Source organism: Dermacentor silvarum, chromosome 8 (assembly GCF_013339745.2).
Source record: "Dermacentor silvarum isolate Dsil-2018 chromosome 8, BIME_Dsil_1.4, whole genome shotgun sequence".
Taxonomy (NCBI): Eukaryota; Metazoa; Arthropoda; class Arachnida; order Ixodida; family Ixodidae; genus Dermacentor; species Dermacentor silvarum.
Genome location: NC_051161.1, coordinates 90,047,790 through 90,060,922, shown reverse-complemented (window position 1 = coordinate 90,060,922; position 13,133 = coordinate 90,047,790). Strand labels below are relative to the sequence as shown.

The window sequence follows — 13,133 nt, the reverse complement described above, 5'->3', positions numbered from 1 at the left end:
TTACGTACAACGAAATCACAAAACACTTCTACCTTGGACGCCGCGTCTTTCCGCCCCCACAGGCCAAACTTAAAAGGCCGCAGGCGCTAACCCTACACTTATTACAAACAGACACGTACCCAAACCCCGCCAAACTCCACGTTCTCTATCCACGTTCTCTACCCCAGCGACACGTTCCCCTCGTGCGACACGGCGACACTCGTGCGACACTCGTGCGACACGGCGACACTCGCACACATGCTCTGGGAGTGTTGAAACGCTCATCCCGACTCTACCTCGGAGAAGTGGGAGGAGTCCCTCAGAAGCTCGCTTCTCGCCGGCCAGCAATGGGCCGTCCAGCAGGCCCACGAAGCGGCCGCCAGGTATTTCCTGTCGGTCCATACGTGGGAGACGCCCGCTATGAGCTAAGCGCGTCCTGCAGGACCCAAATAAAGTTTTTCCAGTCCAGTCCAATTCCAGGACTTCAGGAAAAGTCAGATCTATCACCGTCTGCACTAAAGCGATTGAGCTTACTCCTGATGTACGAGAGATACAATAGCCACGTACACGTTTATACTGGCGGATCAACTACATCGGCCAGTTCTGGCGGTGCTCTGTGTTTATACCGACGAGAGGAATAACATTATGATTCAAGACGTCACATGCACGATGTACACGGCTGCAGAACTCACGGCTCTGCGCAGTGCACTTCAATTTATTGATGCACAGAGTCCTGGTACATGGGCCGTGTTTCCCGAGTCGAGACCGGCTTTACATAGTATGCAGTCAGTTCTCCGACGTGGAGCTCACGAACAACTAACGTACGAAATTGTCAACTTCACCATGACGTCAAACAAAAAGGCCATGAAATTATTTTCCAGTGACTACTTGACCATTGCAAGATCAGTGGAAATGATCACGCAGACAAAGCTGCCCTAGAGTCACATCAAGGCTGGTATATTGTAGCGATGCCTTTCCGGTAATAATGCCTTTTCGCCCTTATCGCGCTTTGTCAGTGGTCGGAGCGACGGTCCGCTCGCGTTATCAAAGGGATCAGCTGGCCGTGAGCGGTGGATGATAAGACTAGAGTAGAATAAGTCATAATGCCTCGCTACAATATCGCGGCCCAAGAACAACACAGCGTTCCCATTCCTCTTTCCAGAACCAACGCTGCCAGGCAGCTTCGTCACCTGGCCTGCAAGCTCTCTTTAACAAAGTGGAACACTCCAAATGTAAGTTGCACCAGGTTACACGAACCCTTCGCTCCAACTCCGACCTCCACCCGGGCTTTACCGACGTGAGGCATCGCTTCTATACCGGCTGTGCTTGGGAGTGGCTTTCACGAAGGCGTACACTGCTTTGGTTGGAATGACCGACAGTGCTGCGTGCGACGTCTGCGGCGGCGAAGAGAATATCGAACATTTATTGTGTCAATGCCATCGAATTCAGTCGGAAAGAGAAACATTATCTATCACATTGCGACGACAGGACGATCGGCCGTTGTCAGTGCAAGACCCTCCCCATCGCTCGTCGGCCCAAAAAGCTGTGAAGGCACTTTTGTCTTCCTTGAGGGTGACTGGCCTATCTGAACGCCCTTGACTTGCTCAAGCTCTCCGCGTTTCCCTCTTTCCCGTCCCCCCAGAGTAGGGTAGCCAACCAGACGCATTTCTGGTTAACATCTCTGCCTTCTCTCTTTCTCTCCTCCTCCTCCTCCTTAATCAAGGAAACACTTCTGCAATTCATTCTTTAAAAGAAATGTTCCCTTTCTTTCTTTCCTTCTTTCATTTCTTCTTTCGTTCTTTCTTTGTTTATTTATTTATTTAGTTTGGCAATTTAGGAAAAGGCATGCCGCTTATTTTGGCGAGTTTTCAGAAGGCTATTCGGCTTTCTCTAAACTCTGTAAAATAATCCTCTTACCACCATCATTCTGTAAACCTCGGCGTACTCTCTATACAGTGTATATTTGAATATTTATCATTAATTATATAATTTATTTGGTTTATGCTTCCCAAACAACACATAGGTGACGAGGGACGCTGTAGTACATAGCTTCGGATTAATTTCGAACCTATGGGCTCCCAGTCCATGGTACACCAGAGTTCTTGCATTCCGCTTCCATCGGAATGCGGCCGCCATTGCTGGGAACCAAACCCGCGACCTCTCTCTCTCTCTCTCTCAGCATCAAAACGCCTACGTAGCTACTGAGCCACAACTCATGTACCAAGCTTTAGGTGCACGTTAGAGAAACCCGGATGGTCGACATTAATCCGGAGCCAACCACTATATACGTCGTCCCTCACTGGGCACTTTCTGGACTTTCAAGCCCACAATTTAAATGTTCGTATAGATGCGACGGGCCTGTGACCCTAAAAAAACTCGCCGTGTGGGCTTACCGACACGTCTTGGAGCACGGGGCATTTCCCGTGGTGCTCACTCTCCTCACCCTCGCCTGTGTATTCGACCAGAAAGCTTTGCCTCGGCCGGTTGCTGCGGGACGCATCACCGAGTAGCAGCGGTTTCAGCGAGACGCCGTCCATGTCTCCGCGGGATGGAAGGCCGGCCAGGTCCAGAAATGTAGGCGCCAGGTCGACGTTCAGTGCCACGCCCTGCGCAGGCAGGCGATACTTCCTCATAAGAGGGCCAGTATCGATTGATTGATATTGTTCGGATTAAATGGGAAATGTGGGTAAAACTGACGGCGTCCCGCCGTTTCTCCGTAAACGTTAAACTGGCGAGCGAGTAAAGAACGATAGAAACGAGGAGAAATGATACTTGTCATAGAAATAAAGCGTTGTCACAAACCTGCTTATTACAGCCATGCATTTGCATACAAAGAAAAAAAAAAGAAGAACAGCGCGTTCGGCACTTTCTACGATTGGGCACTTATGGAGGACACCAGAAGTGCTATGCCAAGATAATACATGTTTATTATTCCGATAGTCAGCCGATTTGTTGGAACTGTAACACACGTTTCAAGATTACGCGCAATGTATTTCTCAGTGGCTGCAAGGAGACTTAGCACAAGATGACGGAGCGTAATGCATAGTGTCTGTCTAGTCTCCGCGTTTGGCATCGTGAAATACATACCGCATAAACATGTATACTTCCACCCTTTACGCAATGCGCAGGTTGCGCTTGGGCACACCCTATACTAGCTGCTTTCTGTAGGGAATAAACGGAACCGAGAGTGACGTGCGCTCGTGTATTGGATCGTACGAAGATGCTGAACGCCTTGTATGACGCTGCGGTAAATACGGTTTATGGAAAAAAGAATAAATGACAAATTGCGCGCATTAAACACAAGGCCGGTGTTGCTATACGAAATCCTGGGCCTATATGACCAACAAGTGGGTTTTAAGAGTGCCCGGTTAGCACTTCTAGTATTTTTTAATTTTTTTATTTATTTTATTTATTTTATTTATACAAGTATCTGCAGCACCACATGGGCATTATTGCAGGGGTACTCAAAATGATATTCAAAAGTCGTAAATATTTGCTGGCGATAATAGCATGAACGGCTGTGCTATGTATGTATTGTTTGTCCAAACTGAACACGACCTAAGTTACGTATCTAAGCGTTGTGCACTGCAACGTACATATTGTTACTATATGCAACTTGTATACGTGACCATATGAGTGATTACTGCGCGTGTAGTGCTGTGCAGTGTGTGTAATTTTGAGCTACTGCGCGTCAAGCTTACTGCATGTACGTGCGCCTACAATTCTGTTCGTGGTGCCGGATATTGTAAGAGTTATTTCTATCCGTTATGCTGTTTTTCATCACGGCAGCGCGAAATCAAGACAGAAGGAGTAGCCGGTATTGACTAAGACGTCTGCTATATATTAATATACGTGAGCGAGAAGGGCAAGGGGATCGAAGGGGCTCGTTTATTGTTAGTCAAAACCGTACGACAAAACAGACATCCAAGCTGCAGGAAGCATAGGGGAACGTAATTGTTGTGTTTTAATTGAAATGTGGAAATAATAGGTTAAAGGGAAATCAAAATGGACGATAACTTGCCGCGGGTGGGCGTCGAACCCAGCGTGCGGTGCTTTGCCAATTACGCTACATATATGTATAGATCTATATTTCACTTGCGTTTAAGTGGACTAAGATTAGAACTTTCTCTGTAATCGTTCCCGACGGATTGGTTAATGGGCGCAGTTCAGCTGGCTCAGATACAAGTATTATGCAACGTCCCGTCGACCCCGCGAAGGCGATGCCGTCGCGCTGGTTTGATCAAGGCGAATAAAACGAATGCGAATAAACGGTGCGAGTAATTCTGCGTCGATAGTCGGCCAAGCGTGCTGACCTGCTCCGTCCTGCCGGCGACGATGCCAGGCCCTCTGACCAGCAGGGGCACGTGAATGTCCGTCTCGTAGGGGTGCCGCTTGTCCTTCGGCATCGAGTACTGACCTGAAAAAGCAAATGAAGCGGTCTCATTGTTTCGAAATGCAGGGCGCCTGATCAATGAACCCAATGATCAGTGACAATCCCTATTTGCTCTAGGTGGTTCGCATTCGATTATGAAATAAACTATGGGGTTTAACATCCCGAAAGTGCACAGTGGATGCACTGTACGAAGGAATCGCAGTAATCTCTGTGCCGCAAGTAGGGAGTTCTGCTGCGAACTCCCCACTTCGCGATAATGATTCAACTCTGTCTTGTCCATCACTGCGACCATCGTGCTATGGTCTACGTCGGTCACCTGTATACTGCCCTCTGCAGCGCTGACCACCCACACCGACACAGCCAGCCCTCACCGATTTGAATCACCCACAGAACGAAAACGTCTCAGCGAAGTCATGGCAAAGTTGACACATGCGAGACAAAACACTCCACACGATTTGTTTAATGTTTCAGGAACTTAAGATACCCTTGTAGTGGGCTGCAGGTATCGTTGGACAACTGGGGTGACGTATAAATGACAGGGGGCGCGAACACTGTTACAAGAGCGAACCAATTTTCGACAAGAAGGAGATAATGCAAAGGTCCAGCAACCAAAGAAAAAGGGAAGTAATCGAAGCTTATGCCATTAAGATCGCCACTCATGGCACATGTATACCGTATATCAGCGTACCTTCCTTATCTGTGAGCGAAAAAGCTTAATCGGTGACAGTCGACGTTTTCGGTGACAGTCGACGTGACAGTGACAATCGGTGACAGTCGACGGTTTAGGGTCGAGAATGTGTCGCTGCGACGTCGCTACAAATACATTGGCAAGTTTCTGAAAAATAAACATTTGATAGTTTGCGCTTGGTAACCTATGTTTGTGTGCTTTCTTCAGTCTAATCGTTTCGTAGTTCTTGCGCACAAATTTAAGGATGATTTGGTGCATATTTGCGAAAGCAACAGGTGCTGTTTTCTGTGTCTTACCCATGCGTGTTTATTTACTACATTATTGTTATTCTTTTATTTTTTAATTTATTTGCACGTTTAGTTAGTTATTTATTTACGTTGGGTTTTATGGCGCAAGAGCAGAATAAGTGATGATGCTCCAGAGACGTGATAAACGGAAATATAACACAATATGCACAGAAACAACTTCCTTTGCTAAATCTTATTATGCGAACCACGCTGGCTTTAAAGTTTGTGCAAGTATCTCTAAAAACCTAGAAACAATATGGTTAACAGCGGCATTCTCGTCTATAGAACAAAGATGGGGTGAAATGGTATACTTTGAGCATACATCTCTAAAGAATAGGTTCGCCTTTTAACCCTGCCTGCTTCAACATCACCACCACCACCACCACCACCACCAGGTTCGCCTTTGTGTTTCTAGGGCAGTATATGCTATAGGAACATAAGTTAATGTCAATTGTTTGTAGTAGTTATTCAGTTATTTCAATCTGGCTGTTTTTGCTTTTTAAGAAGGAACCTGTGTGTGAGATGTGGATGTCCTATGCGCATAGCCGCCATAGGATGACTTCGATGGAGCTATCTTGATGATGGCAGGTCTATATTTCTACCTTTAATTTCTCTACTCTTTTTATTCGTGCTAAAGTTTAATGCTTTTGAGTTCTCCGGTAAACTGCATGTTCGCTGCAAGGAAGTATGGACAACGTGCGGTTTCAGTGCAGGTTTTAGGCAAATTGCTGTTAGTGACCTTTGATTTTAATGACTTGGCTTTTCTCCCTTCTTTCAACTCTTATGGTTGTGAGGCAACCACCGCGAAAAGCTTTCTACTGCGGTAACACGCTCTAGGAAGCTACTACAATTTTCCGAAGAATCGTTACAGTAGAATAAATAATGCGACCGAAGTTCCCCCTATGTGTGTTTGCATTTGTCTAAAGTACCGCACAGAAGGCCACGTGCACACGCACCCAGGTGGTAGCCGTTGTCGGACGTGAAGAATACGTAAGTGTTGTTCAGCAGCTGCTTTGAGGCCAGGTAGCTCAGCACGTCTGCAACCATATCGTCCACCGAAAGGAGTGTGCGTAATCTGTGAAACAGATACGAAGAAACCGGCTCACTGACTCTCTCTCGGCTCTAGGTTTTTCTGCTCATTACTCTATAGACGAAAAAATTCGCCGACGATTACGATACACCCTAATGCAAAATTTAAGCGCAGCTCTATACGTGTTTTCATTTCGCGATATATTGACTGGCGGCGCGCACAATCTGTCTCGCGCAGCACGTTGCAAACGGAGCGAAGTGTGGCGCGACTGCCTCGCTAATCAGGAGATCCTGATCGCTAATCAGGAGATCCACGCACCACAAGAGGTGGTGCGTGGGTATCGCTTTTGCGCGATTCACAGCAGCCGCCGCAGACAGACCTGCGCTCATGCAGCGCTTTGTTTCCATACAGACGACGCGCGCTACTCTCTCGCCATCTCGTAGCCATCGTCGCAAGCCCGTCTTGCGCGACACTACGCCTTTCTTCTCACGCTTTCGCCATACCAGCAGTGGCCATCCTCCTCCGCTTTCCGCCTCATGGTACCGCTGCACCCTCCTCCTCGCGCTCTCTTCGCTATCACCGTCTTTCATCCCCCGCTGCGCTCCGCGTTCGCTTTCATCTTTCGATGTGTTCGTTCGCTCGGTTACGAGGGACAACACCGACGTTCGCCGCAGGAACGGGCCCCTCAGAGCTGCGCTCTAAAACGCGAGACCCCATAAAGAGGCCAGAACTTCATTTGGACTCTCGTGACGTCAAAACAAGTAACTCACGCCTGATGCACCGTTTACGACTAGATGGGGCTTTCACTCGGCGTTACCTACACCTTATCGGCCGCGCAGACAGTCCGGACTGCGAGTTAGATACACCTGAGACTAAGAACGCGTTCTGTGAATCAGCCCGCGGTTTGCTGTGGAAAGACAATCATTTGCAGAAGTTTTGTCAAAGCTTATCTATAAGCCTTTGCAAGGCGTCGCATGTGACCTTCGCTGGACCGTTGTCGTCGGTGTGATATTCTAATGGCTGTAATCAAATTCTTACGTGAGAGCGGTCGGGATTGGAGACTGAAGAGTCTTCGCTGCTCGTATTTATTTTTCCCCATTTCCGTCCTCTTCATCAACACTTCTCTCTCTGTCTCTATTTACTCTTTTTTTTTCCTTTCTCTAATGCTGAGTAGCACATATGAACCTTAATTCAGGCCAAACTCTCCCGCTTTTCTATCATATATATAGTAATTACATATACATAACCTGTCTAAGTCTCTACTAAACAAGCATTACAAGGTGTTTTAGCTGTATGATTACTAAGAACGAGAAGGAATTGGCCATTGTCATGTCTGCGGCGTGCACTTGCGTGAATAAGGGAACCCGCGGATACACTGACTTCCGGGAGAAGAGAGAGAAAGAAATAGAGGAGAGGAAAGGCAGGCAAACCAGACGCCCGTCCGGTTTGCTACCCTGCACTGGGGAGGAGATATAGGTATGAGACGAGGGAGAGAGGAGAGAACACAGTCTATACAAATGGTCACGAAGACCTTTTTACTTGCCGCCGCACGAAGTCGCATCACAGCTGGCTTCACCGGCACCCGGTTCGGCGACCGGCGAAGCAGCATCCAGCATCCGGATTTAGAGGGCGACGAAAACGAAGGTGCGCGGTCCGTGGCGTTCGCGGGAGGTCAATACAGCCGGCAGAACGCTTTCGGGCCACCAAACGAGTTGAGGTCTTTTACTGGTCTGACGTCCTTACAGAGCTATTCCTTCACCACTGCCGACTAGAATATTGGCTATCTTCGTTAGCTCTCTAATACACACCGCTGTCTTCCTGTCTCTTGGCTTTATGTGTGTTTTTAACAGCGGAGCTGTTTAGGGACGAGGTTGATCCCTACGGAGCGATGGTGTTCGCAGTTTCGACCGAAGTGGAGGGAGAGTGAAATGAGGAGAGGAGGTGCAGAGAAAGACAGAGAGCGATACAAATAAATAAATAAAACACAATAAAATTTAATGGTGAGGTGGGATTCAAACCCGAGTGCCCACGGTCCGAAGGCGAGCGTCATTACCACTAGGCTATACACCCACGCTTGCAAAACATGCATTTATGGGTACCATATGATTGCGTTATACCGGCGATTGCAACACAACTTGCTATAGGCGAGAGAAAGAGAAAATGAGAGCGAAAGAGAGAGAGAGAGAAAGAAAGCGAAAGGGGGAGAGAAACAGAGAGAGAGAGAAAGAAAGAGAAAAAAAGAGGCGGGATTTGAACCCGAGTGGCACGGTCCGAAGGCGAGCGTCATACCCACTACGCTATACACCCACGCTTGCAGAGAGCTCCGCTGTTTCATCATATTTCACAAGCGTGGAACTGTCTTAATTTTTTTGCATACTGTTATGATCGGCAAGGGATTCGACAGATCAATGGGGGAAACCAAACCCGCGCACGTTCCCGTGTCGGGGCAATTATCTTCATCCCCAAGAGGCGGTTATGATCTTCCTGGAGACTACCTCTCAAATGTGGGACGAGATAATCGTGACGAGATAATCCCCTTCATCCCCGAGAAAGCGTCACACCTCTACGACCTGAGCAGACGAAAAAGGCTACCAAGAAAGAGGACCCGAGGGAGAGGAGGTCGTCAACTTGACCACCCGACAGAGGACTGACACTTCCACAAGTTCCGCGAAGGAAACATCGGCCACCACAAGACCACGAGGGGTTATTTAAGGCCGTCCTGGCCCCCGTATTAATCAGAACCGTTCGAGACTCGGATAGAGTCAAAACCATGAACCAATGAAGTGAATACAATCTTTTCTATTTTTTCATCATCACGATGCCCGCCTTCATCACCGTCTCCTGATTCTTGCGGTGACGACCCACCTCACCCGGTCGAGATTATATGAATACCTCTTTGCGCGGTCTTTAGCTTCGGCAACGTTGGAGATGACTGGCAACAAATGATTGAGGACCTTAGCCGACAAAGTGTAAGAGTAGGTCTAATGACTAATATGCAGAAGACTAAGGGAATGTTACATAGCCTAGCAAGAGAACAACGATTCGTAAGCAGCCTACCTTAGAGCACTGCACGGGCTCGGGCTTACCTGAAAGCCCGGGCCCGGCCCGGCCCGTGGGCCGGGCCGGGAAGAGGAGTTATTTTACGGGCTCGGGCCGGGCTCGGGCACGGCGTGTGCTTTTTGACCCGGGCCCGGGCCGGGCTCGGGTTTTTTGACGCGGGCCCGGGCCGGGCTCGGGCTTTCTGCGAGTTATTCTCGGGCTTCTCAACTCTGAAAAACATGTATTTTTTGGTCTCGGGCCGGGTTCGGGCCGGGTTCGAGTCGGGCTCGGGCCGGGTTCGAGTCGGGCTCGGGCCGGGCTCGGGCTTAAGTTAAAGGGGTGGCGGGCCGGGCCGGGCGGGTAACGTAGATAATTTCCGGGCCCGGGCCGGGCCCGGGTGTCGCCATAAAATTTTGATCGGGCTCGGGCGGGCCACCCAATGTAAAAACGGGCCCGGGCCGGGCCCGGGCCGCAAAAATCGGCCCGTGCAGTGCTCTAGCCTACCTCTATAATCCGTGTTAGAGTATGTTTATGTAGGCCAATCAGTCACGGCCGGGAGAGCCGAATCATGACGAGGAAATCTAAATATGATAAAGTGGACTGGAGCGCATACGACAGGCATTACCAAGGCATGTATGACCAGCAGCTTACCAAAAGAAGAGTGTACGATCATTTTGTTATGCCGGTACTGACATATGGGACAGAAACTTGGAGGCTAAGAAAGATGTTTGAGAAGGGAGGAGAAGGAGGAAAGAAAGAGAGAAGGCAGGGATGTTAATCAGAAATGCGTCTGGTTGGCTACCCTTCACTGGGACATGAGAAAGGGGTATGGTATACAATCTTTAGCCTCTGTCTCCTTAGGCAAGACGTGAAATAAATGAAATTGAATTGAATTGAATAGTACGACAATGTCGGTGCCTGTAGGAAAACACTACGTTGCGCCAAGTCTATATATGCACGGAAGCTGACATCTTTAGGGCTTGTCATTGAGTAAACACTCTGCGAGCGTGTGCGGGCGTTCAGGCGTTACCTGTTTCTGTAGGTTTCGTCGATCCAGGAAACCACATCTTCCGGTATAGGGTGGATGGCCCGCCGTACTAGCCAGTGCTTCGTCTGGAGCACGGAAAACGAAACGAACAAAACACTCAGTGCACGCTCAATTCTGTCGGCGCCGCCATGCCAGCGTGTATCGAGTGGGGCGGAACCTTAGAGCTCCTCCCGCCTATCACCCCGCCCCCCCCCCCCCCCCCTCTTCCGAATTCGCCAGTAAACGCGCGCATCCGGTCGCACGAGCACCGCATCGCATACAAGTTAGAAGATTGCCTGCCATATGCCGGAAAGCCCAATCGACATGTCCCCATTGTGGCTGGCTGCAAGAAAGACCACAGTTCGGCGCTTTCAGCGTGTCTTATGGTGGTACCTACTGTATAACAATGAGCTTCCTTCGGCCAGATACAGGCGCCATGTATGGCGTCACGGGGACGTGCTGGAGCAATTAGCACAGGCAGTAACTCTAGTCGTATGCGATCCAGTAATAGAAACACCCGCCGTGGTTGTTTAGTGGCTATAGTGTTGGGCTGCTGAGAACGAGGTCGCGGGATCGAATCCCGGCCACGGCGGCGGCATTTCGATGGGAGCGCAATGCGAAAGCACCCGTGTACTTAGATTTAGGTGCACGTTAAAGAACCACAGGCGGTCCAAATTTCCGGAGTCCTCCACTACGGCGTGCCTCATAATCAGATCGTGGTTTTGGCACGTAAAACCCCATATTTTTGTTAATAGTGGAAACCGTTTTTCGTACTATAATTACGTAAATTACAAGTGGTACAATGACATTAATTCCACAAGAACAGTACGTAAAACGTAGGGAATTATTGGATGGTATACTGCTAAATAGCCGAAACGTTTCCCTTCACCTACCACCAACCCTCATTTAAAAAGTGTATCCCAGCTAACGCAGGTCTGTACATTAAAAAAAAAGAAGGTGCTTGAAATTCGAGGATGGGACCAGCGGTGTTTTGTTAGATGTCGCCTTCGTAAACTGGCATATTTCTTCTCTGTTATCATTCATGAGCTAATTAGTCAAAATTATATAATTGCGTAAGCTAGAACGCCAAATCGTGCATTGCAGTCGATAACTTCGTATTCAGCAGTTTCTAGCTCGCTACATATTTTCCAGTTATTTCTTCGAAGTTTCAAAGTTAGTTGGGCAGCACAAACGGGAAGAAGCATATGAAAGTCAGCGCGCGGCCGCGCGCCGCACGAGCTAGACATCAGCGCTTTCAAGCGGGATTTCAAGCAACTAACTCAGCTCAGTGGCTGTCTTGGAAACCACGAAATACTGAGAAGCCGGTGTTGTATCTGTTGGTGGCGGCTATATATGTAAGCAGCCACGCGTGCCACTGCATGCTAAGACTGTGCACACCTGCTTAGGAAAGCGATGAAGAGTACGACTGAAGCGAAAAAAAAGAAACAAGGAACTTTTTTTGTTGATTGTTGCTGTTACATTGCCACCTTGTCACTTTCACGCAGCCGCTGAGTCAGCCACCGAGTAGTGTCGGTTCTTTTATTATTTTCAGAGCGCTGGCTGTCGCGCGCGCGCGCGAGACGCGCGGGCCCGCGCTCACTTCGCATTTATTTTCGCGCTTTGCGCCAAAGCCTTGAAACGTGGCACAAAAATAAAAAAGAAAAAGAAAAGAAAAAGTAGGGAAGACATAACGAGCTGGAAACAATTGAGAGTTATGTTTTCGAATGCGACGCACAATTTGTCATTCCAGCTTACGCGAATTCTAAAGTATTCACTAATTTAGGTAAATAATTTTGACTAATTAGCTAATCAACGATAACAGAAAGAAAAAGAACATTCCGGCAGAACCCATTTCCCGCTGCCTGTCGACGTTAAAAATGCGATTAGCGCTGACCCAATGTAGCGACACGTCATGCTGGCGAAGGCACCTTTATTTACAATCTGCAGTGGTCATTCTGAGACCATTCTGAGGTCATTGCTTCGGGTCTATGCGACATACACTGTTCCCGGTTTCGGCCCCCTTTGCTACGACAACCGCTCACCCGGGTCGACTATGACCGTGACGGCGTGACGGCGACTAATGACGACGGCATGACGAGCGTGGCTTCACGATGACTGCAATGCGACGATGGCGTCATGACGATGGTACGACAAGAATAGGATGACGAAGCCGGAATGACGGCGACGAAACGACTAGGACAGCATCGTGATGACGGTATGACGAGGAATGCATAACGACCACTGTGCGACGACGACGGCTTCGCAGCGGCGGCGCATAAACACACGATTAAATAACGACAGCATGATTGCATGATTACAACGGCGTGATGACGAGGGGAAACTGGTAATAATAGTAATTAATGTGAGATAGGTGTGCGCCCATGGTCTATGGGTATGGCATCGGGCTTGTGTGTTGAGGGAATGGAGTTTGAAACCAACCGTTCGACTTTATTTTTTTAAGGTGGATGCCTTATGTGTCTCATCAGTCAGTCGACCTTGAGTGAAAACGCGTCGACGACACGAAAGGTACAAAAAGGCTAGAAACCTTCGACCTTGGGGGGGAATCGAATCTTCGACATTTGGAATTAAGAGGGATGACTGAGCGACGTACACTAAGCCAATTAAGTGGGATGACCAAGCGAATTAAGGGGATGAGTAAGCGAATTAAGAGGAATGAGAGAATGTTAAAA

General features: G+C 48.6%; 1 protein-coding gene across 6 annotated transcripts in view; it reads right to left on the bottom strand.

Moving 5' to 3' along the window:
* LOC119461559 (N-acetylglucosamine-6-sulfatase) overlaps window positions 1-13,133 on the bottom strand; it is a 56,023-nt gene that overhangs the window by 11,180 nt on the left and 31,710 nt on the right. For 2 of the 6 annotated variants that reach the window (XM_049673205.1, XM_049673209.1), the window contains 4 exons: window positions 10,447-10,529; window positions 6,304-6,422; window positions 4,293-4,396; window positions 2,373-2,585 (listed from right to left, as the gene is read on the bottom strand). In XM_049673205.1, coding sequence (XP_049529162.1) covers window positions 2,373-2,585; window positions 4,293-4,396; window positions 6,304-6,422; window positions 10,447-10,529 — 519 coding nt within the window. The remainder of the gene's footprint in view (window positions 1-2,372; window positions 2,586-4,292; window positions 4,397-6,303; window positions 6,423-10,446; window positions 10,530-13,133) is intronic. The other 4 variants (XM_049673206.1, XM_049673210.1, XM_049673207.1 and 1 more) reach the window with 3 other exon arrangements.